The 25,244-nt window shown below is 49.7% G+C and overlaps 1 protein-coding gene across 6 annotated transcripts in view; it reads left to right on the top strand.

Moving 5' to 3' along the window:
• The window catches only part of RPS6KA2 (ribosomal protein S6 kinase A2), a 455,964-nt gene that overhangs the window by 353,152 nt on the left and 77,568 nt on the right, over nucleotides 1-25,244 (top strand). For all 6 annotated transcript variants that reach the window (XM_063813668.1, XM_016956614.4, XM_054686484.2 and 3 more), the window contains 7 exons: nucleotides 1,501-1,581; nucleotides 3,574-3,653; nucleotides 7,552-7,658; nucleotides 11,256-11,293; nucleotides 13,554-13,696; nucleotides 21,520-21,590; nucleotides 23,341-23,429. In XM_063813668.1, coding sequence (XP_063669738.1) covers nucleotides 1,501-1,581; nucleotides 3,574-3,653; nucleotides 7,552-7,658; nucleotides 11,256-11,293; nucleotides 13,554-13,696; nucleotides 21,520-21,590; nucleotides 23,341-23,429 — 609 coding nt within the window. The remainder of the gene's footprint in view (nucleotides 1-1,500; nucleotides 1,582-3,573; nucleotides 3,654-7,551; nucleotides 7,659-11,255; nucleotides 11,294-13,553; nucleotides 13,697-21,519; nucleotides 21,591-23,340; nucleotides 23,430-25,244) is intronic.

Genomic DNA, 25,244 nt, shown 5'->3' with positions numbered 1-25,244 from the left:
GAATCTTCCTCTTGATTCCCAGTTCCATCAGAAATGTGGACATGGCTGTTCTGTAGCCCTGAATGACAGGCAGGGATCACGTATGTATGCTAACACCATTGGATGAAGGATTGTTAGGGAACCCGCAGGTCACTCTATGCCAGATATCAGCCCACAGGTTCTTGTTACAAAGGGACATGAAGACCTTTTCCATGGAGAGATGGTGACCTGCCACCTCAACCACACATACGTTTAGCATCACACAGAGAGGGTGAGCCCAGCAGGCACCCCCTGATCTGAGGCAGGCTAAAGTACAGGCATCACCTGGTGACCAAAATCATTTAGCCCCAATCTTATCACGCCTCCAGTTTACAAGAAATACAAGAGTTATAGAAAGCAAATGAGCAACCATCAGACGAACCCAGAATGTGGAACATTCTACAGATGAAAACTGACCTGGACTTCCCAAAAAGTCCACGAAAAAATACAGGGCGAGGGAAATAGGTGTGGGACCATTGTCTTCTAGGAGCAAAACAAAGACATTTAACAACCAATATAATTGAACTGGATCCTAGGTCGGGAAAACGATGTGGAGGGGAGGAGTGAATATAGATTGGATGTTAGATGTTTCATGGAGTGATTGTTGGCTTTCCTATGTGGGACAGTAGGTGTTAGAGTTATGCTAAGAGACTGTCCTTATTCTTAGGAGACACCTGCACATGCACCTCAGAGTAACATGTCGTGCTGCCTACAATTTTTTGGAGAGCTAGAGATGCATATATATATATTATATATGTAATATATATTATATATAATATATAATACATATATTATATATATAATATATAATACATATATTATATATAATATATAATACATATATTATATATAATATATAATACATATATTATATATAATATATAATACATATATTATATATAATATATAATACATATATTATATATAATATATAATACATATATTATATATAATATATAATACATATATTATATATAATATATAATACATATATTATATATAATATATAATACATATATTATATATAATATATAATACATATATTATATATAATATATAATACATATATTATATATAATATATAATACATATATTATATATAATATATAATACATATATTATATATAATATATAATACATATATTATATATAATATATAATACATATATTATATATATAATATATAATACATATATTATATATATAATATATAATACATATATTATATATAATATATAATACATATATTATATATAATATATAATATATATATTATATATATGTTTGAGAGAGAGAAAGCAAATGTATTAAAACATAAGCAGTTGTTAAATCTAGGATTATTGTACAACTTTTTCAAGTTTTGTATATGTTTGAAATTTTTTAATGAAAATTGGCGGGAATTATATCTAGTATTTCATGTTCAGTGTTCCTCAGAACTCTTATTTCCTGCCTCATGAAAGCCTTTATCTTTCTACTTTGCAGTTCGGGACCGAGTGAGATCGAAGATGGAGAGAGACATCTTGGCAGAAGTGAATCACCCCTTCATTGTGAAGCTTCATTATGGTAAGTAGAGTCAAAATGACACTTTAAAGAGGACGCAGGGCAACCTTCTCCAGATCAAAGAAAATTGAAAAAGAAATAACAGATCAGAAAGAAGAAAATCTTTCCTATACCATAGAGTCCTGCCCTGCCTGGGGATGAAGGTGCCTTCTATCCTGATCGCTTAATCTCTTCTGTATTTATTTTCTTTGAAAGAGCAAGAAGCCCTGTTTTCATCTCAAAGATCTAATTTTAGGTGGGGTATCCATTATTAAATTATTACCATACCATTGATAATTTAGAAGATCTTAACCTAGATTGGGGTGAATCTATGACTTATTTTTGTGTTGTTTTAGAATAAAATACTCTATGACCCAATAATTTCTTTAAACCAGAAATGGTAACACCTCATTTCAAATGAATATCATGTTTAAAGATAGTAGTTCGTTGAACCCTCAAAACTTCTATTCAAGGTAGCTTATTATTTTCATGTTTTGAGGCTCAAATAATTAACCAAAGGCCACATAGCTGCTTTGCCACACAACTTCTCTTCATTTGCTGTCTGCCTTTTTATCCCAACAGAGAAGCAGTAAGTGAAATCTTCAACTTTAAAAAAGATGTGATGAGATGGTGGCTGCAGATTCATGGCTTATTACATTAAACTTTCCCACCTAATAATCCAGATGAGCAAAGTACAGAAGGGAACAGCAACAAAACTAGTAGTTTGTTCTTGGTTGCAAAGGGCAAGGTGGTGTGTCGGGGAGGTGTTAGTGAGATTTGCGTGAATCTGAGGACAGGATGAAGGAGGCCTGCAGAAGCTGGGCACACCCTGCTGTTCCTTCTCGGCCGTGGGCAGTGCAGTTGCAAACCTCTACCTCCCAGCAGAGGAGGCTGCAGAGGCTGGCTTTCCAAAACTCTGCCCCCTCCGCTGCTGCCAAGTGGCTGGTGTCAAGTCCCATCCCACGTGTCATTTACATTACTTGCTAGGGTGCTTTTCTGAAGAAATTGAGAACTGGGTGTCCTACAAAGAGCTTTAAACAGACCTCCACATCACCTCAGTGGTGACCCAGCACCTCCACCTGCCTGCCAAGCCCAGGATGGAGCATTTAATGCACACTCAGTTTACACAGTCCCGGCAGAGGGCTTTCTAGCTAGAGGCTATGTTTCTAAAACCCCCACATTTATGATGCTTCTAGCATTTACTTTTAGAAAATAAAACGTTTTCTAGTATGCAGGGATATTGGGATCCCTTCCAGCCACACTTCCTTTGTAGATAAAATAGATGCCACGCGGTGCCTCACCAGTGCCACTGCAGCAACCGTCGTCACAGCAGCGATGGTGACAGGCTTCTCTAGACCCTCCCATGCTCATGCGCCCGCTCAACAGAGGCAGGCCCTTGCTGAGTGTGGGCAGGAGCTGTGTAGCCTGCCTGTGGCCTGAAACAAAGTCTGCAGTTATAGCTCACAGTGACCAGACCTAGGACGTGAGCCCCATTGTTGATGTTCAAATAACTGGGCTGACCTATCACCAGAACTGCCTCAAGAGAGGAGGGCAAGCGGGGGGCTCCCTGGTACCAGAGTGGAGTTCTGTAAGAAGAAGGCACTTCCATAGGACGGAAAGGACATGTCCTCCAAACCCACCAGAGCCATCTTCAGGCTGCTCACTAATGAATTACGACAAAAGCCAGCAACGATACCAGCTTAAATATTCACATCTTTCTCCCCGTGTATCTTTCAATTCCTTTGCGATTAAAAAAGGGAAGGAGGGGAGAAAAAAGAAAGATGAAAGAAATCTCAAGGCCCCCTAACAACAGTGAGAGAGGGGCAGCGCTCACAGTGTCAGACCCCCTCTGCCGGGTGCTGCCCCTCTGAGCCGGTCACCAGCCGGGGTCCTGCTGTTTCTCAAGTGACTCAGCCTCCCGGAGTAAGCAGCACCGTGAGCAGGGAGAAGCCAGAGAGCGATGTTGCCACAGGACATTCGACAAGCTGTCAAAATGCGGGTCTCTGTCCCCCACAGCCTTTCAGACGGAAGGAAAGCTCTACCTGATCCTGGACTTCCTGCGGGGAGGGGACCTCTTCACCCGGCTGTCCAAAGAGGTGAGCAGCCGCCACATCACACAGGAGGGCGGGCAGGAGCTTCTGTCTGGGACTCGAGGGAAGGAGGGGTGGAGAGCACTGAGAGGACGTGAGCACGTGCGAGAGTGCGTGTGTGGGGGGGGGGCGTGTGCACGTGTGAGTGTGTGCAAGAGTGCGTGTGTGGGAGGGGTGTACATGTGTGAGTGTGTGCAAGTGTGCATGATGTGTGGTGTGGAGGGTTGTGAGACTGCATGTGCATGTGTGGGGTTTGCATGGGGGCTGTGTGAGTGCATGTGCGTGATGTGTGGGGTGTGCATGTGTTTGCGTGTGTGGGGGGTGTGTGTGTGGTGTTTGGGGTTGTGTGTGCATGGTGTGTGGGAATGTGAGTGTGTGTGCATGTGTGGGGTGTGCATGTGTCATGTGATAAGTGTGTGCTATGTGTGTGACGTGTGCTGTGTGTATATGTCAGGCGTGTGATTTGTGGTGTATGTGATGTGTGCTGTGTGTGATGGTGTGTGTACTATGTGTATATGTGCGGGTGTGTTTGGCATGCTGTGTGCATGTGTGGGGTTGGTGTGCGTGGTGTGTGCTATGTGTGGGGTGTGTGGTGTGCTTTGTGCATGTGTGCATATGCAGGGTGTGTGTATGTGTGGGGTGTGTTTGTGTGTGGGTGTGTGTGTGCTATATGTGGTATGTGTGGTATGTGCTTTGTGTGGTGTGGGGTGTCTGTGTGTTTGACATCCTGTGTGCCTATGTAGGGTGTGTGTATGTATGAGTTGTGTGTGTGTGCTGTATGTGGTATGTGTGGTGTGTGCTTTGTGTGATGGGGTGTGTGTGTGTGTGTGTGTTTGGTGTGCTGTGTGCATTGCTGGCTGGTTCTAAGGAAGCTGCACAAGTGGCCCTAGCAATCGTCCCAGGTGGCCCTGGCAGCGCCCCTGCAGCTCTGGGACCATAAGTCACGCTGTTGACCTCCCAGCTAGCGCAGATGGAAGGCGCAGGTCGGTGGGTAGGAGCGGCGGGGAAAGACTCTCACAGGGTCTCACTTTCCATCCTGGGAAGAGGGAGGGAAGAGGGAGGTACTGCTAAGCCGGCTGCACATTGGGGGTGTTCGGGAGCATCGGGTGTGGTCTTCGCACACCACCTTTGTCTCACAGCCGCTACTGCACACCCCAGGGCTTCTCCTTGACCTCCAGTGCCTTAGGTAGGAACCCTCCAGGATGCAACTTCACTGCACCCTGAGAGCCCCGTGGCCCTGATTGACGTGAAAAGCACCCCGCTTCATGGGATGGCAAAAGGCAGATTCTGCCCATGGCAGTGCCAGTGCTGGGCTTTCCGTTCTGACGATCCTGCTTGTTCATCTCTTATACAAAGGAGGAGGGGCCGAGGTGCTTTCACAGCAACAATGGCCTTCACACCCCCCACCCCCTTTTCCCCACCTTCCCCCTTTTCAGCAGGAGACCCCGCTCCCGCTGTCTTGCACAAAGCCCCAAATGAACAGTAAACAAGGCAGAGCTGCTCCTGAATCGGGCACAAAGGGTCCCAGAGACCACGGCTGCCCTGTCCCTCTGCGTCCAGCAGTCCCTTGGACAGTGGTGCACGTTTCTGTGGGGCTCCTTGCATGGAGGAAAAACAGTGGGCCAGGAGAACCTGATCCAAGCTCTACACAAAGCCCTTCGGGAACTGGCGTCTGGCCCCTTCCTTTGCCGCCTGCTGTGTGGCCATTTCCAAAGATGCTGGAGCCTGGTGTCTGCCCATTCCTCGTGTGGTGTCATCTGTTGGTTTGTCCACTCCCCTCTCACCCACAGGGAGTCAGTCCATTTGGGGTCCGGTTTTGTCCAGCAGCTGCTATGACACGCCTGTGGTTGGGCCCCCTGACCAAAAAGACAACAGTAATCAGTAAAAAGCCCTGCAACTCCCCACGTGGGAATGTGTGTCTCCCCTGAGGGCCTTCATTTCAGAGTAGGAGGAAAGTTGTCCAGGGCGGGCACCACAGATTCGTGGAGTTGCTGGGAACCTGCGGAAAGTCTTTTCCTTGGGTCCTCATTCGGCAAGTACAGGGTCCAGCATCTTATGGGGACCGTCGCTGTGCCGGCGAACCTGCGGAACTCACCTTGGGTCGTCATTTAGCAAGTATGGGGTCCAGCATCTTACGGGGACCATCGCTGTGCTGGTGAACCTGCAGAACTCACACCGTGAGGTGCTTCCTTTCTATGGAGAAACTTCCTGCTATTGTCCTTGGGGGTTACACTAAGAGCTAGGGAAGTGGAAAGACAGGTTTGCCTCTGAGCCCTAAATTGTACACAGAACCCATGGTGGGCCACGTGTGGATATGTCAAGTCAGAGGAAAGAACCGGGCCACTAGCAGAACGTGCTGTCAGTCAGTCCACTGAGCACATTAACCAATCTAGAAAAGAAACATCCATCCGGGAAAGGTGCTGGCCAAGCGTGGAATGGAGGACGGGGACTCGGGGGACCGGTGGATGGCTGGAACATCCATCCGGGAAAGGTGCTGGCCAAGCGTGGAATGGAGGACGGGGACTCGGGGGACCGGTGGGTGGCTGGAACATCCATCCGGGAAAGGTGCTGGCCAAGCGTGGAATGGAGGACGGGGACTCGGGGGGCTGGTGGGTGGCTGGAACATCCATCCGGGAAAGGCGCTGGCCAAGCGTGGAATGGAGGACGGGGACTCGGGGGGCCAGTGGGTGGCTGGAACATCCATCTGGGAAAGGTGCTGGCCAAGCGTGGAATGGAGGACGGGGACTCGGGGGGCCGGTGGGTGGCTGGCACCCACCAGTCACTGTCGGGATGCAGAGCCTGCATGTCCAGCCCTGTGGAAGAACCCCCTGTGTGAAGTGGGTGCCCGGCTGTCGGCCTGACGCCACTCACCGTTCAGGTCCCCTGGCTGCCCTTCTCCTAATTTTGTGTTTGCCGGGCAGCCTTGTGGCTGCGTGCTGATTTTTCACGTCTGCTTACCGGAAAGAATTCAGTAATCATGTGGACTTGTAGTCTCCGTAACGTTGATTTCTCCTGACGAATATAGAAAATGGCTTGTGGTCATGATTTTGCTTCCTCTTAAGGGGGTCTACAAAATCTATGTGCTGATTCTGACAAGTCGGGGGTGGGGATGAGTCATTATGGGATGATGGCTTTGGAGTCTGTTGGGCTCCGAGGCCTCATGCATGTTTCGGCTGGCCTGAGTGAGCCCCCGGGACATGGACACTTAGGCCATCCCTGCCTGGTCACCTCCCAGCCCTGAGCTATCCCAGCTATGTGGGATCCCGGAATATGGCTGCCCACCCCAACACCTGGAAACCCCTCCCCATCCCGCCCCCTCGGCTTGGGGCACCCATAGCCAACTCTGTACCACCTGTGGGTGATCTTTGGTAGAACTAATCCCACTTTGGGTTGACAGCAGGTTACGTAGGCTACTAGTTTGCATCAACCCAAGGAGTGGAGATAAATAATCCATGGGGAAAGAATGATATTTGAGCCCCATTTTCAGTCACCTCATCAAGCCCTCACAGCGTCTTACTTGTATTACATTTGTTATGAATTCACATGAGCAGCACTCATGTTAGAATGTAAACCCAGAAACCTACTCCAGAGCCAAATGATTTGCAGGGGTGAGAAGGACACGGAGAGGAGAGGCTGAATCTCAGCACCCCACTCTCAAGGCGGCATGAGTCACCTGTGCGGGAAGCCCTCGTCTCCATCCACTGATCTTGGAACTGCAGAGGGAACTCACTTTTCCATGGGAAGAGTCAGAAAACCACTCTGTGGGGCCATAGCGTTCCGCAGAGCAAACTGACCCCATTGTGGACTCTCAGTCTCTCTGGCAGAGTTCTTTAAAACACACCAGCCATAAAACAAGTTAAACGTTTTTTTGTGTGTGTTTTTGTTTTTGTTTTTTTCTTACTAGGTCATGTTCACGGAGGAGGATGTCAAGTTCTACCTGGCTGAGCTGGCCTTGGCTTTAGACCATCTCCACAGCCTGGGGATCATCTACAGAGATCTGAAGCCTGAGAAGTAAGTGAGAAAAAACTAGGGCTGACTTCCCCATGCCCATCAGCTCCGTGTATTTTGCTGGCCCATGTTGGTAGCCACTGCTAGATATTTATTTCCTAAATGAGGACATATCGGAGAGCAGGCTGGGGAGACTCTTGTGCCGGCAGGACCGGCTCAGGCATCAGGTGCCCGGATGCAGGTGTGGCCTTGCTGATTTGCATAGGAAACACCCAGGCCCATTCTCACCTGACACTCATAACGCCTGAGGGAGGCCAGGCTCAGGTGCATGTCTGTGATGCACGGGAAGCCAGAGCTGGGGAAGGGCACGCCCACGACCCTGACCCACATTCCCGCCCTCTCTCCTGGGTGAGGCTCATCTGGCCACTGGGGACCATCTCAAACATGGCTGCCTCCAGGGCAGTTTCTCCTCCTCTCTCATCTCTTCCCTACTGTCCTCCAGATTCAGGAAGCCCTTTCATCTACTTCAGCAAGTCCCAGGAATGTGGTCAATGAACCTCTACTCAGTTACTTGTCAGCCCCACCTCTAGGTCCCCAGTCAGAACAGCTCTCCCAAGAACTTACCTAAAAGACAACGGCCCCAGAATTCTCAGACCCAGAGTCCACTGAGATTTGTATATCCTTGGCAATGGTGACCTGTGAGGCTATTATTTCTAGGATATTTTGCTAATCTATTCTAGATTTTTGAACAGTAAAGTCCCTCCAAAGTAATAGTGTTCCCATTTTCATTTTGTTGTTGTTGTTTTTACATTTTCTTTGTAGACCTGACACATAACTAGGAGTGATCCACTTAGAAAAGAAGAGATTTGGAGGATGGTACTTTAGGTTGAGTTGACCTCAGCAGTATCCCTGAGGTGGAGTAGATGATTATCTCACTCACTCTTCCCTGCCCTGAGGGGCCGATTAATGCCACCCACCCAGACCAGGGCCCACAGCCGCCCCTAGATGAGGCATCACCTGTGGCCTGGTGGGACCGACCGGCCTTGGGTACCACCAGACAGCCCCGTGCCTGTGAGCTAAGATCAAGGGGGCCCTGGGGTCTGCAAACGCGTCCCAGTTGCTACTCCACATTCCTGCCCTGTCACCTGCATGGAACTGAGAAAAGACAAGCCCTGCTCCGAAGCTGGTGTTGTTAGATGCAGCTGTCATTTATGGGAAACAGCTGGGTTTACCCAGAAACCAGGTCACATCCCATATCCACTGCAGGATGCAAAATGCATTTGCCCATGTGCTTGATGATCTGACTTCACCACCAGTCCGTGGAACGCCACAGGCACACGTGTGAGTTGAATACGTGTGTAAATACAGCTGGAGCATCCCTCATCCGAATCTGAAATGCTCCAAAATCCAAAACTTTTTGAGCCCCAATGTGACACCCCCCAGTGGAAAATTCCACACGTAAGCACTTAACACAAACGTGGTTTCATACACAAAATTATTTAAAATATTCTATAAATTAGCTCCAGGTGATGTGTAGAAGGTATATATGAAACATAAATGAATTTTGTGTTCAGACTTGTGGCCCATCTCCAAGATATCTCATTATATATAAGTAAATATTCCCAAATCCCCAAATCCTAAACACTTCTGGTTTCAGGCATTTCAGATAAGGGATGCTCAACGTAGAATGAAAAAAGACTTTATCCAGAGTAATCCCATGAAGACAGCAGCCTCCGCAGCTGCTGTCTCCCCACAAGAGCAGCAGCACAAGGCCAGATTTCCATTTCAAAGTGGGTCTGACCTAGAACCCCGTGGTGCTCTGAGCCCTGGGAGTCCCCTTTCGCCTCTCCTTAATTGGGAGGTGATTGCAGAGCCTGGCCTGTCACCTTGGGTCGTTGCCAAGGTCATCCCAGAAGTTAACCTGGTATTAATTACCCTCCAAGTCGGAGTGCCGTGTTGTGAGTCTGTGTGGACGTTGCCACTCCTCCTCCTCGTGCAGCCCTGGCTGTTGACGCCTGTGTGTTAGTGTGTTAGACGCACTCCCCATGCATCCACTCAGGCCGGGAGTGCCGGTTCTCATTGCTCCTGAAGGTCAGCGTGATCCTTACAGCTAAAAATAGCCTTATTTAATTGCAAGCTTGAAGGAAAAGGTTGTGTTGTTCAACTAGAATTATTAGAGAATTAATCTTGAAAGGTGCTTAATTCTGGGCAAAGATTGAATATGCCCAAAAGGCAAAGATGAAAACATTTGCCTTGTTCATTATAAATTGTCATCTTAATTATATGCTGTAACTTTTCCTTCCCATTTCCAGAAAATAGTGGTTATTTTTTTAACTCCGTGGCAGATTTTTTTAATTGTAGAAAAATACACATGACTTTTACAGTTTTCACCACATTTAAGTGCCCAGTTCAGTGGCCTTAAGCACGTTCCCATTGCTGGGCCCCCATCCCCAGCATCCATCTCCAGAACTGTTTCATCCTGCAGAACTAAAGCTCTGTCCCCCTGCACAGTAGCTCCCCAGCCCCCGGCACCCGCCATCTACTTTCCATCTCTGTGACTCTGGCCCCTCTAGGGACCATACATTTTATATTTGTAAAATCATATAACACCTGTCGTTTGGGGGACGGGCTTATTTAATCGAGCATAATGTCCTCCAGGCTCCTCTGTGCTGTAGCAAGTCAGGCTTTCCTTCCTTTCACAGGTTTCTATAAAGGTATCACAGATTAATCCTCCAAGCCTTGCCTTTGTTTCTTTCCAGCCCACTTCCTGGTCTCTTTAGGGCTAGGCTGGTACCTCCCAGCATCTGGAAGAACAGGATTTAATTACAGCCAAATAAATAAATGGGGAAAGTTTAGGGCCACAGGTTTGTCAAGGTATCACAGCCCAGACTCCAGCCTGATGTTCAGGGAGGAAGGGATTTATGCCTGCACCCAGCCCTTTACGGACCCCGCCTCCATTCTCTATGCAGGGTTCACCCCACGGCAGGATACCTGGGAGGAGCAAAGGCAACTGTCACGTCCGGCACATGGCGTGACAAGGGCTTGGCAGGGAACAAGACAGGGACCCAGTGGCCCGCAGGGGTGCCAAGCCGGGAGTGGGTCTCATCACAAGATGTACCTGCTGAAGCCCGAAGCTCCTCCATGCCTTGGCCCCCGCTTGTGCAGGCCTCACCTGGGTGGGTCTGGAGAGCCAGGGCAGGGCTCAGGGGAGGATACATGGGAGAAGAAGGGGGTCTTTGGACATCAAGGGCATCCCGAGTGCAGAAACATTCCATCTGCGAGGCTCTGGGTCTCCACAGGCCACAGCAGTCCCAGGACGCTCTCCACCTATGCTTTGCGCACAGCAGTCTGGAGGGCTCCTAGACCTTCCCTGGGGACCCACGAATATCTAAAGCCAGCAGTCCTCCAGCTGCACGAACACACATGCCTTTTTCCAGGAGGTGTGGCACCAAATGCTTTCTCGAGCTGGGAGCTGTGGAGAAGCGAGGCAGGATGGGAAAGCCCACCGCACACGCCGTGGGGATCTCCTGGGCCAGCTCCATCAGGGCTCCCTGAAAACGTCCGCCCCCAGCTGCCCCGCAGCTCTCCTCTGAGCTCTGCGTGCCCGTCGGCAGGCTGGGTCTCTTTCTGAAGCATCTGTTTTCTCTCCCTTTCTTTTAGCATCCTCCTGGACGAAGAGGGACATATTAAGATCACAGGTTTGTAAAAGACGGCAGGCCCCCTCCATGGCTTCATCTCAGCCCTGGTAATTTTGGGGACCACCTCAAAGCCCAAGCCCTCTTATTTAGACCACCTTCCCTTTGCCAGATGCTTGTCTCTGATTTGGCAGAATTTTCTGTAGCTACAGACTGGTTATGGCATTGTACGTCTTCATAATGTCCAGACCCATGCAGCTTCCCGGTGGCCCCTTCTTTTCCCTCTCCCCTGCCACGCTCTGTTTGCTGGGCTCCTTCAGCGTCGCTGGGTGTTTAGTTCAGGAGTCCCAGTGCCCAGTGCTGACCTTAGTGCAGACATCTGGAGTCTTGCTGGAGTGTAGCCTGCAATGTGGGCCTTGCAGATGCCCAGTGCCAACCTGAGGGCAGACATCTGGAGTCTCGCTGGAGTGCGGCCTGCACTGCTGTCCTCACTGATGCTGTCCCTGCCTCCTCCTCACTCCCTGGACCGTGGTGGTGGCCACGTGACTTCCCTCTCTGTTTCCATCTAAGCCCTGGCAGCCACCAGCAAATTCAGTCAAACTGGCAACAGCTCCTCTAGTCTCAGGACACCCCATTTGTATTAGTTCCCTATAGCATCTGCAACAAAATGCCAGGAACATCGGGGCTTTAAACCACACAAACTTATCACCTGACAGGTCAGGAGGCCTCAAGTCTGAAATAAGTCTCCCAGGAATGAAATCAAGGTGTCGGCAGGGCCGCCTGCCTTTCGGGGGCCTCTAGAGGAGACTCCCTTGCTTAGCTTCTTCCAGCTAGTAGAAGCTGCCCGCAGTCCTTGGCTGGGCTGCGTCCCCCATGGTGGAAGCCAGCAGGCAGCATCTTCCAAGCTCTCTGACTGCATCTTGCCTCCCTTCCTAACCTGAAGACCCTTGCAATGGTGTTGGGCACACCCAGAAATCCAGGGTCATCCCCTATCTCCAGATCCTCAATGGCATCTGCAAAGTCCTTGTATTAGTCTGTTCTGAAAGTCCTTGTATTAGTCTGTTCTGAAAGTCCCTGTATTAGTCTGTTCTGAAAGTCCCTGTATTAGTCTGTTCTGAAAGTCCCTGTATTAGTCTGTTCTCAAAGTCCCTGTATTAGTCTGTTCTGAAAGTCCCTGTATTAGTCTGTTCTCAAAGTCCCCATATTAGCCTATTCTCACACTGCTAATAAAGACATACCCAAGGCTGGGTAATTTATAAAGGAAAGAGGTTTAATGGACTCACCCTGTTCCACCTGGCTGGGGAGGCCTCACAATCATGGCAGAAGGGGAAGGAGGAGAAAAAGCACGTCTTACATGGCAGCAGGCAAAGAGAGAGCATGTGCAGGAGAACTGCCCTGTATAAAACCATCAGATCTCGTGAGTCTTATTCACTGTCACGAGAATAGCACCGGAAAAACCCACCCCCATGATTCAGTTACCTCCCACTGCGTCCCTCCCACGACACGTGGGGATTCTTACAATTCAAGGTGAGATTTGGATGGGGACACAGCTAAACCATATCAGTCCCTTCTGCTACATAAGGTGGCCCATTCCCAGGCTCAGGGGCAAGGACATGGCCTCCCTGGGCACTGCTGCTCTACCCACTGGCTGGGTCTGCCTCGGCTGTATTTAGCCACGCTCTGTCATCCCCAAGACTTGCGGGCCCTGAGCCAATGCACTCTTGTTCTTTCCAGCCCCAGGGCCACTTCCTTCAGAAGCCCCTCCTTGCTCTGTGGCACCTGGAGATCCCTGTTCTTCCATCATAGCTCGGCCTCTGCTCCCCAGGCCTCCTCCGCCTGTCTGTGCTCTCCACACCCTCGTGTTGTCGGGGCAGGGCAGGTTCGCCACACTCTGCCTTCCCCTTGGCTCCCCGGCAGCCAGAGCCCCTTTCCCAGTAGCTGTCAGCCACACACCTGCCCTCCACCCCAGGTCCCTCTGCCCTGCAACACCCCACCTCCACGTGCCTGTGGAAAAGGGTCTGGGGGAGTTCCCGTCACTGACTGACAACCTGCTGTCTGGGTGGTGTTCCAAGGCGCTCCTGGGTGTGTACACTCATAAGGAACTCCTCACACTTTGAGGATTTCGGCTTCAGGCACCGGCGGGCTTCGGGCACTGACGGGCTTCGGGAAGCACTCACGTGGTCCCGCTTTTGCTGAGCAGGGCTCTGCTGCGCCCACCTGGAGAGGGGGCAGAGCCCACAGAAGGACGCTGATGCCCGCCTGCGTGGGGACCCCCGAACACACCCAGAGACTGAGGCAGTGTGTGTGCTGTGTTTGCATGTAGATTTCGGCCTGAGTAAGGAGGCCATTGACCACGACAAGAGAGCGTACTCCTTCTGCGGGACGATCGAGTACATGGCGCCCGAGGTGGTGAACCGGCGAGGACACACGCAGAGTGCCGACTGGTGGTCCTTCGGCGTGCTCATGGTGAGCCTGCCCCGACCCTCTTCTGTGCCATGGCGGCTGTTCCCCACGTGGACCCCTGTCCCCAGGTTGGTTCAGAGGTCCCGAAATGCGGAAGAAGGCAGTGCCTGAGGGCTTGGGACACTTGGCAAGTGTCCAGGCCAAGCATTTCCTGGCAGCCTCCTCCCCATCCCACATCCCCACCATCAGAAAGTGGGGCTGGGATGCAAATGAGAACGCAGAAACGCAGACGTGGGAGGAGTCGAACCCTCTTTACGCTTTGTGCTCTTCGGGCTTAGCATGATGATTACAAGAGATGCCATGATTTTCGAGTTAAAGTATTTTTCTTATTTAAACACAGAATCCTTGCGCTTAGTTACAAACTGAGATGTACACGGAGTTAGGCATTGTTGCATCAGCGTCTGGAAAGGTGAATTGTCTCTGTCGCGTTTTCGCAGGCAGAGTGCTCAACAGAACCCAGTTTGGACTGGGTCTTCTCCGCCCTAGGAACTGTGTGGGCTCCTTTCCCAATCTTCCCAGGACCCTCCCTCCCTCCCCCAGTCCCACTCTCCCAGCTGGGCAGGGGGCTGGTGACCTCAGGGTGGAGCAGGCGTGCAGTGAGTGCTCTGGAATCTGACCTGGATGACAATGGGGTCGTGGCATTTCAGGGGTATCCCGCCCTCCGGCCTGTGCATCACACACAGGAGGAAACTGAGGCCATGAGCACTTTAGGAGATGGGATGAAGGTTGCTCCGCTGGCGTGTGGCGGAACTGCGTGCCTGCCAAACCCAGTTCCCTTCAGAGTTTTGACCACCTCTCCTCCCACCACACCCCACTCCTCGTCCCCTTGCTAGGGAACCCCAGGGCTGAGTCCTGCGGTGTCGCCTGGGGAACCCCCGGCTGGTGCCCAGGGCCTCGCTGGTCCTTTGCCACTTGGGTCACCGCAGCACTCTCCAGGCTCCGGCCTCGGCCCCAGGAGCTCACAGACCCTGGCTGTGTCCCACGTGCCCGCACGGGCTGCTCACCTCTCCCCGAGGGGCAGACACACATTAGACCAGCTCCAGAGATGGGTGTCCACAGCCTAACCCAGAAAGCCAGTTCGCAGTCGGAGATGCCCACATCACGTTTGTGGCTGCTCCTGCCTGTGGAAGCCCCTTCCGTCCCTGGTCATTCCTGCCTGTAAAGTGAGTCACAACACAGACAGTCGTGCAGTTCAACACGTGAGCACAGGCGTGACACTTGAGAGAATGCCTGCAGCAAAGCAAGGGGCCCACGAGCTCAGCCAAGAGGATGATGCTGCTGATTTATTTTTTACTATTATTCAGACCTTCAGTGGCACTGGCTAAGGAGCAGGTCCTCTCCAGGCGGAGACCACAGAGCTAAGTCCCCCGCGGTCACCTCTGAGACCACCTCTGCTTTCCTGTCCATGTGGAGACCACCGAGCTAAATCCCCCACCATCATCTGAGACCACCTCTGCTTTCCTTCCACTGAAAGAGGTTTTCTTTAGATACGTCAGTGAGGCAGGTTCGCTTTGCTGTCTTGGAGGTGATTTCTGCCTCGATAGGTCCACTCCCTTCCACATGTGTGGGTTTCCTGTGTGACCCTGGCTGGTGAGTGGTGGGTGAGGGCAGCGGGGATAGCCCTGTGGAGACCTCCCACGCTGGTGCACGTTTTGCCGGTGCAGGGAAGTCTGACGTTGCCTTTGCCGACGCTGGGCTACGGGTCCAAGCTTATAGTCTGTGGCTTCAGGAGAGATTCCAGTTCTTAAACCCCCTCCTGAGAACCCCAAATTCCCCCAGAGAGCAGGGCTGGCCACGCTGCACATCCAGGCTCCCTGAAAGGGCTCCTGGCATCCTTCTGTCTCTGGGTCCTGTCCTGTAACTCTGGGCTCACAAGTGGCCCATCCAGCAGTACTGCGGGCCAGCCTTTGTGTAATGAACAAGGTCATAAAATGTTGCCACCTGGCTCTCAGGTGAACCAATGTTTAAAAAGAACGAGAGGCCAGGCTGGAGTGGAGAGGAGTAACTTAGCAGAGAAAAGCACAGCCAAAACACCACATATAAGTCAAAACCAACTGGACTTAGTTTTGTGAGGTTTCTGGGGGGACAGGGGGAGGGGAGATTTGATAGTCTTCTGTTTCTTCTATTAAGGCAACAGATCATAAAACCTATCTCATAATATAAAATATATATTTAATTTTTTTTTCTTTTTTTCTTTTTATTTTTTTATTATTATTATTATTTTTTTTTGAGATGGAGTCTCGTTCTGTCACCAGGCTGGAGTGCAGTGGTGCAATCTCAGCTCACTGCAACCTCCGCCTCCTGGGTTCAAGCCATTCTCCTGCCTCAGCCTCCCAAGTAGCTGGGACTACAGGCACCCGCCACACCCAGCTAATTTTTTTTGCATTTTAGTAGAGACGGGGTTTCATCGTGTTGCCCAGGTTGGTCTTGAACCCCCAAGCTCAGGCAGTCTGCCAGCCTCGGCCTCCAGAAGTGCTAGGGTTGCAGGCGTGAGCCACCACGCCCAGTTCTTCTGGTCTTAATCACTGCAAACTGAAAAGACAAATGGAGAAGCTGAAAGAAAGAGAAATAGGAGAACAGAAGAGACAGAAGAGGAATGATCCAAAGATGGAGACATGACGAGGGGACCAGAAGAAGAGGAAATGAGACCACGTCGGGCTCGCCTTGCTCCAGCAAACTCCCCCGGTCCCCTTCCACCATCAGCCCTAAGACAGAAGCACCACTCCCAGTGGCCTTTGCTGACCCTGGCAGGGTTGGTGGCTCTGGCTGGTGGCTCTGGCTTCGGTGTCTTCTCAGCACTCCTGGCTTGCCACTGCTCTAACGTCTGCCATCTTTTATCGTCGTTGTCTGTCTCTGTGAGTGTCTCCTGGCACGTGGAGTTTCTTAAACACCAGTCACCTTACCCAAGATGCCCCAGCACAGACAAAAGTGCCTGCACCCGGCCAGGCCTCCAAGGGACCCATGAGGGAGTGAAGACAACAGGGTGGAAGCAGAGAGGCACTCACATCCAGACCCGGTGCCCGGCAGCCTTCACCCATCCTGGAGTCCCCACCCTCCCTGTCCCTAGAGTGTGAAGAAGATGATATTGAGAGCTTCTGAAGGAGGCCTGGCCCAGCGCTGCCCGGCACGTCAACACAGCAGGCACTCTCCTCCCACGTGCCTCCCTGGGCACAGGACATTTCTTACTGAATTGTCCACTTGTTTGCTGGGATCGTCCCACATTCAATGTCTTGTGACAGCTGGGGAAGGGGTCCGGCTCCAGAACTGCTGTGTCACTCTCGAGCCCGAGGCAGGGCTGGCTGTTGCCGTGGTGACCACAAGCTAAGGCTGCCTGGCCATCTTCACATTTGATCTCAACCCAACAATCTCCAAGCCGGGCAGGAAAGACGGTATTCTTTCTGTGCACAAAAATGAAAACTAAAGCTGAAAGAGCCTAAGTGTCGGGCTCAAGATCACATAATAGTCCCAGAAACACATTCTCATTTAGCCCTGCCCGCCCACGTGGTGACTGGCTGCACACAGGCAAAGGTCTTGACCGTGGAGGCCCCACGCTTCCCACACGTCCGTAGGTGGCATCAGAAGTGACTTCTGAATTCTCATTTGCAGCTAAGAGATGGGCCTCGGGTGACCTTTGAAGTCGTATCTTACCCAAGCCTTGTAAGAGGATCGGTGCAGAGCCGTTGTGCGTGTGAGGGGCCTTGTTTTAAAAGAAGGCTGAGACCCTGGAGGCCGCGTGCTGAGGGAGTGGTCCTCATGTGTGGGCGGCCGTCCGTCCCCTGGAGGTGGATGTGTGCTGCGATCTCTTCCCGAGGAGCAGCATCCACAAGTGCCCTCCCCAGACCTGGAAGGAAGGATGCCCGTGCCAGGGGCGGGAAGTCAGTGTCCCTGAATAAAATTCCGTGTCTGAAATTAGGAGCTGGTACCTGGAGAAGAACGTGCAAACCTGGTGGCCGGCTGCGTGGTGACATTTGTAGAATTTCCAGCACTCCTCTACGCCAGGCTGGAGCCAGTTTCTAGAAGGATATTTGGGCTGTTTTGTAAACATCTAAAGCATCTCTTGAGCACTCTGGTTTCGTGAGACCACTTTATCCTTCTCCCGTTTCTTAACCACGGGCACGGAATGTTCTGGACTTCCCGCCTCAGGTGCCATGTGATGTGTCCTTATGCCACCATAGCAAACACGGATGGTTCTGAGCTCAGGCTCTGCTGCTTGCCACTGGACCATTCATCTGTAGACGGTTGTGAGGAACGGCACCTTCCAAGGCTGTTTTGAGACTGAGATTCTTGGCACTCGGAGTGGGGTGCAGCACACGGAGCGAGAGCAGCTCGGATTAGAGGGCATGTGTCTGTGCACGCAGGGACCTCCACACATGGGCATGGATCAACACAGCTCTCCGAGACCCAGCCCCTCCATACCCTGCAAAGCCAGGCCCTCTACCACTTCAAGTCATCCATCTCAGGGCAGGGCTTGTCCTCGCCTGTTTTCAGATTAAAATGTTAGCTTGCTTTTGGTGCCCTTTTAAGAATGGTGATCGGCCAAGTAAACTTGAAATCAAGGCTCCTGTCACCAAGGGTCTCCCCAGAGTCTCCTCCTTCCCCTGCCCCCAGTACCACTGGCCTCCATGAGGCGCATCCTGCCTGTGCCGGGGCCGCCACTCTTTCCAGGTTCCTTAGCTGTCCCTTTAGACAGGGCTTCTCAGCCAGCACTGTTGAGGTCGGGACTGGACACTTCCTTGTTGTGGGGCGCCCTGTGTGTCATAGGATGTTTAGCAGCATCTGTGCCTCCCTCAGTGGACACCTGTAGCACCAGGGCTCCCGGGCATGACAGCCGGAAATGTCCCCTGGCAGGCAACGGTGACCCCAGTTGAGAAGCACTGCGTTATGTCTGTCCAATTACCTTCCCAGAAGCATCGGGCCTGCACCCGGTGGAGCTTTGGCTACATCTCCTTGAGCCCCTCTGTGCCTGTCTGCAGCCTGGTCTCGGTGCCGATTGGGAAAGAATCCTTTGGAGTGCCCTCCCTCCCCCGGTGCATGTACTTGACTGTGGGACCCCAAGATGAACCTCGGCTTTTCTCAGTTCACCCCGGAAGCCTTGGCAAGTCTCAGTGCTGCTAGCAACACAGCAAAAGTCTTACTGTGAATAACGTCCCAAGAAACTCACCAGCAAAACCTGAGTCAGTAATGCTTCAGCACTGGAAAGTTCCTGGGCAGCTCCATTCAGATGATCATACTGAAATGATCTGCCTTCTCCACAGAAAAGGGTGGATAAGGGGATGGGAAAGGCAGCAGAACCCCATGGCTGGTGGAGGCTGCAAAGTCCACACCTCCGCCCCAGCATCACCCCACCGTCAGCAGCACCTTCATCACCAAGAAGCAGTTATTGAATATTCATGGGTGCTGTGCTGGGTGTCCTCTGGCTGAGTAGATGGTTGGGGACCTCCTACCATATGGATGGAGGAAGAAGGGGAGGAAGAGAGAGAACCACAAAGCAGTGGACCCTGATCACAAGGGAATCATCTTCAAAAGCTGAAAAGAAATCACCAGACCAGGCGCAGTGGCTGATGCCTGTAATCCAAGCATTGTGGGAGGCCAAGGCGGGCGGATCACTTGAGGTCAGGAGTTCAAGACCAGCCTGGCCAACGTGGTGAAACCCTGTCTCTACTAAAAAAAAAAAAAAATACAAAAATTAGCCAGGCATGGTGGCTCACGCCTGTAGTCCCAGCTACTCAGGAGGTGGAGACAGGAGAATCGCTTGAACCCAGGAGGCAGAGGTTGCAGTGAGCCGAGATTGTGCCATTGCACTCCAGCCTGGGCAACAGCGAGACTCCATCTCAAAAAAAAAAAAAAAAAAAGAAAAAGAAATCACCAAACAAATGTATGCAAGATACCAGTCCATCAGCAAAAAATAAATGATATCTGGGCATCTGGACAGGCACCATTTGTGTAACAAGGATTAAACGGTGTGTATGGGATGACAGCTTTCTCATTTCACATAGCCAGAAGGCTTGTCCTTGGAAATGGGATTTCATAGTGCTATTAATAGACTCAAGAAAGAAAGAAGAAAGAGCAGAATAGGAAAGGAGTTCCCTTTGCTAATACCATTCTATTCTGAGAGATATTTCAGTGTGTATGATCAGCTTATAAACTTTCATCCTGTTTTACCAGACGAACAGCTCATCTGCCAGTCAGAGCATTCTGGCCTTTCCCGTTTAATTACACTTGTCTCTTTTTCAGTTCTCATCTGGACCCCCTTCCGCTTGCTTTTTATTACTTTTGTATTGATTGATTGCCTGCAGCCTGTCTGCTCTGAGTTCCCTCACTTACTCTGTGCACCAGATGGACAGCACATTTTAATGTGACAGAACAGGCTTCAAACGTCAGAACTGGTGGAAGAGTTTCCATTTCTTTTATAATGTTGTTTTCAGAAAGCAGACTGGTAATATTAATAAAACCTTAAATGCATTCATTTCTTTAAGATTATAATTTCACTCCTAGCAGCCTATCATAAGAATAAATCTTAGGAAATCATCTGTGCACATTTCAGTAGTACTTACAATAGCAGAAAATTGGAAATGTCCTAAGTGTACAGCAATAAATACACTCACTATACATTTTGTCATATCCATGTTTGTTAAGTGATACTACAAAGATTTCATCATAACCATTGAAAGTTTTATATTATTCTGTGAAAAGTTAGTATACAAAACCTTATCTGTGTTTTTAAAACAAAATAAAAAACAGCTTGAAAAAAGTACTAGGAGGAACTAACGAATGTTAAGTTTGGATATCTTTGGGTAATGGAATTCTGCGTGATTTTTTTGGTCTTTCTACTTTGTGTATCTCCTGAGATTTTCAGACTGCAAAGGACGAATGCTGGAGGATGAATTGTAAAAGGGCAGAGACACACGCAGTAAAAACTAAAGATGAGAGAGAATTCAATAAGACCATGGAAACACCTGCTTCCCCGTAATTTAAACTGACGTGAAAGACACCGAGTAGGATTGATCCTTGGGCACATTCCACTTAGATTCAGGGTCTTATTTTATGAAAAGATTGGTTCCTGCTGCAGCCCTAGTTTCTTTTGTGAGAAGTGGTCAGCTGTGCACCTTGCTCTGATGAGACCATTCCGGGCCACTGCTTCCAGAGTGTGTGTAATCACCACTGCATGTGCCCGGGGGAGTTGGTGCAAGAAAGAAACCCATGCTCAGACAAGGCTGTGCTCCATCCCCTCCTTATCTCAAGTTCCGTCCTGGCAGGTGTCCAGTAATAACAAAATAAGGATGTAGGGTGCGGCAGCTGTATCTGAGAGGTTGCTGTGCCATATCGTCCTCGTCAGAGGCTAATGGCTGTGGTCAGGTCGATCTCATGCTGGAAGCACTCTAGCCCCCACCATCCAGGCATGTATGGGTGTTCAACATGAGCTAGCTGTTCTCCTCCTCCTCCTCCTAGCTCATCCCTTCCCCAACACCTGCCAGGGCAGGACAGGTTCCTAAACCGCGTGTAAGATGTGTTCGTCCAAACTGCCTGACCACAGGACGCTGCTCTGGCTCTTTTCTCTGTCGTACTCGGGGCCTGCTGGCCTGCCACAGAGTGTGATTACCTACCACATCTGTCATTTACCCGTCTCACCCACCAAATGGCAAGCTCTGCGAGGCAGTTTTAGTCACTGTTGTACCCCAAGCACGTAGGCCAGTGGCTACAATTGACTGATGGAGATTTTGCATGAGGAAATGGACACGGTAGCAGGCTGCCCTGCTGGGGTACTCTGCCGTGAAGCCGGGTCCATCTGGATGAATGAACTCACTGTGCTCTGTGTTGCTCTGCAGTTTGAGATGCTCACGGGGTCCCTGCCGTTCCAGGGGAAGGACAGGAAGGAGACCATGGCTCTCATCCTCAAGTGAGTAGTGTGGGAGCCACCCCAGAGACCTGCGAGCACCTTCTGATATCAAGAGCTGCTGCCTCTGAACCTGGAACTGTGAAGTTTTAATTATATTGCTAGGCTTACAGTGCCAAAGTATTGTAAGCTGTTTTCTAAAAGTCACTGGTTTTACACAAAATGGTAGCGCTCTTCCACCAGTAGCAGTGGTAATAGGGTGCTGGGCATTCTAATGACAGTGGGTCAAGGGAGCAGTTGCTGGTTTGTCTCATCCTGCTGAGTGGTTCTGATGAACTCTTCTACCATAGATAGTTTTCCATCAGTAAGTCACTTAGAATGTGTAGTGGCTGGTTTTCAAGCGTGATGGTTGGTGACCTCCCAGAAGTAAAGGATAGACGGAAAAAGACACAAGGCCTCCAGGGCCTTGTCCAGAGAGATCACAGGAGCAGGGGTCTCCTTTCCCTCCCCACCTGCTGACCCCATTCATATAGCACTCCTGGTTGACCTTGGCAGGACTCGGTATCGTTTTACCATGTGACTGGATACAAACCATTTTCTGCTTAATTCTCATGAAAAATCATTTACTAAGCCAAGGTTTTGCTCTTGGACTGTAGGAAGAAGCCTGATCCCCATACCACCTTGCCATAGCATCCTAAATGTGAGCAGACACCACTGACTATCACTGTCCCAGAGCAGACAGCAGGAGGGCAGGAAACAGAGAGACTGGGAGCCCCTAATCAGTTCCTTCCTAAGTGAGGCCGCTCGGTGGAGGAGTCATAAAGCCATTTGTCCTCATGAGCCGCTCTTGCCAACTCTGCTTGCAAATGGACACCTAACTTTTATAAAATTGAGAATCACCTAAAACACCACCAGCTCAGCTTTTGTAAGCTCGGTCCTTATGTAGATGGAAGGAGAGAGGGGAGTGAAGGAAGCCCCATTGTGAGGACCCTTTTGTAAAGCTAAGGAGTGTCTTTTTATTTAATCAGCCTTTTCCTCCATCAAGGGACCTTGAATTGCAGCAGACACTGACAGCTGCAAGTCAGGACCTTTGCAGTGATTCTCATTGTTTGAATTTTAAGGGAGGACATGTTCTTTACTTTTTCTAAAGCTGGAATAATGCCTGACAGCAAGTCACAGGTGTGGCCTCAGGGCATTCCACTTGGGAGGGATGGAGAATTTCTGGAGGGGAGCACTAGGCTCTGTGCGCGGGGTTCGCAGTGTGCTCTGAGGACCCTGGTGGCCCTGAGACCCTCCCGGGGTTTGCAGGTCCTCCTCTCTCAGGTTTTCTTCATAGCATCGCAACAGACTGAGCACAGGGTCCAGCTGTCTCCTATGAGCCAGGAAGAGACCCATCAAAATGCAGAACAATGCCACTAAAGACTTTTTTATATGTATGTTTGAGAAAACATAGATAATTTCCATTAACAATGTTATTTATGTTAATGGGAGTGTTATTGTTTTTTAATGATTTTATTATTAAATAATGTTTATTAATAAAAATTTATTAAAGTGAATTAGGAAATGGAAATTATACAAATTTCTCACTTTACTTTCTACTGTGGTAAATATCACAGCTGTAACCCACATAAACATAAGCTGTTTGGTGTCCTCAGTAACTTTTAAAGCATAAAAGGGTCCTAAGACCCACGCGGTAGAGCACGGGCTGCTCTGGGTGACTGCGATTGAGGTCTCTGAATGCTGACTGGGGCCCTCTTTATAGCTTGTCCTTGTTCTCCTAAAATAGATCCTAAAATAGGATCTTGTTTTTCAGAGCCAAGCTGGGGATGCCACAGTTCCTCAGTGGGGAGGCACAGAGTTTGCTGCGAGCTCTCTTCAAACGGAACCCCTGCAACCGGCTGGGTAAGATTCCCCGGGACACCCCACCACGGGAACGTGCAGGGCGCTGCCCCGCAAGCTACAGTGGAGATGTGGAGGGCCACCCTCCTGCTCCGGCCCAATGCCAACCAAGGTCACTGAAAACAGACCTCACCTAGAGGTTGAAATAGTACCAGTGCCATCTGAGCTCCAGGAAAAAAGGCCCCTTCACAGCTTCTAAAACACATAGTTGCTGCCAAAATACCATAAGCTGTTTTCTAAAAGCCACTGGTTTTACCCAAAATGGTAGTATTCTTCTACCAATCTGACTTCCCTGAGTTTTGAAAGTCTCTAAGCTAAGGACAGAACCGTTGAAAAGCTGCTTCTAATTTAATTCTCCCTAAATTGAGAAACCTCCACATCTATTAAAATCAGGATCTACTTTAACTACTGATTGATTTTCTTTTTGTGTATGTGACAGTGTATTGAGGATTACTCCTTGGGATGGGCCGGTCTTAGTGAGTGGGCGCGGCCGTGTTGTCTCAGAGTCAGACAGCAGCAGGAGCAGAGTGTTTCCGGTTCAGACAGCAACCGGAGCAGGGTGTTTCCGGTTCAGACAGCAGCAGGAGCAGGGTGTTTCCGGTTTAGACAGCAACTGGAGCAGGGTGTTTTCGGGTCAGACAGCAGCGGGAGCAGGGTGTTTCAGGTTATTTTAACAAGAAAACGAAAGGAACACATTAAATTCTGTTTTTTTTTTAAACTCTAACCTCATAGATAGAAGACATATCAGAGGGGAAGGCAAAAGTTAAATCAGGAAATACTTCATTTCGGAAAAAATACTAGATTTTCCTCTCTGCATGCCTTAACCCCAAAGAAAGAAGGACCCATTTAACTTCTTCCCCACATCAGCTTCCATTGCAGGGAACTTTTGCATTAATTTGCAATCCTTCAGTGATTGAAAGTGAAGCTAATCAAAAGTACCTTCCTACTCCACAGTCATATTTCACAATATGAGATAATTGACGTATAACTGTGATCTTAGAAAAAAGGAGTTAAGGTGATTTTTAAAAATCAACATTGATGTATTTAAAGTACTGAGTAGTAATTCCCATGAGATTCATCTTGTAATGAATTGTCATAGTTGTATTCACCTAATTAAACACATTTACATCCAACTTCTAATCCAGATTTTTATCACGTAAACCACTCTTCCTTCCTGCAGATTCATCTTCATAGTAATTCTTTACTTCATATAAAGATGTCCCATAGTTGTATTTCCGAGGCAGTTCTCCTCTGTGTAAGCAGATATTTTATTCCACTCTACAGACCTTTCGGTGATAACCCACTGTCAGCGCCTTTGTCCACTCAGCCTGTTTTCATTCTTCCACACAACACAGTAAAGCAATTCCTCCTTGTCACCGAGCACCTCTGCATGCCGAGCGTGGCTACCAGGAGAGCAGGTGACACAGTGAGCTCCCGTGGCACTGGTGACGTCAGAGCAGGTGACACGGTGAGCTCCCCGTGGCATGGGTGATGTCACAGGGTGTTCTGCCGTCACTGTCTGCCAGTCACTGCAGGCCAATCCAGAAAGCCCACGGCACATGGGTGTGTGTCAGGAGAGTAAATCCCTGCAACATTTCAGCACCTTGGTAAAACCATCAGAATGTTAAATGTATGCACCCTTTTGCCCAGAAGTGTTACTTCCAGAAATCTCTCCAACAGAAATAGCCATACCTGTGTAAAAGGGGTACAAATAAACGGTGTTTGCCGAAGGTCTTCCTGTTTAACAAAGACCTGAAGATGAAGTAAGCATCAATCCATAAGGAAATCATTGAATCAATTATGAAACGTCCACACCAC

This window comes from Pan troglodytes, chromosome 5 (assembly GCF_028858775.2).
Source record: "Pan troglodytes isolate AG18354 chromosome 5, NHGRI_mPanTro3-v2.0_pri, whole genome shotgun sequence".
NCBI lineage: Eukaryota > Metazoa > Chordata > Mammalia > Primates > Hominidae > Pan > Pan troglodytes.
Note: the sequence above shows the minus strand (reverse complement) of the source record. Positions and strands in the feature narration are given on the sequence as shown.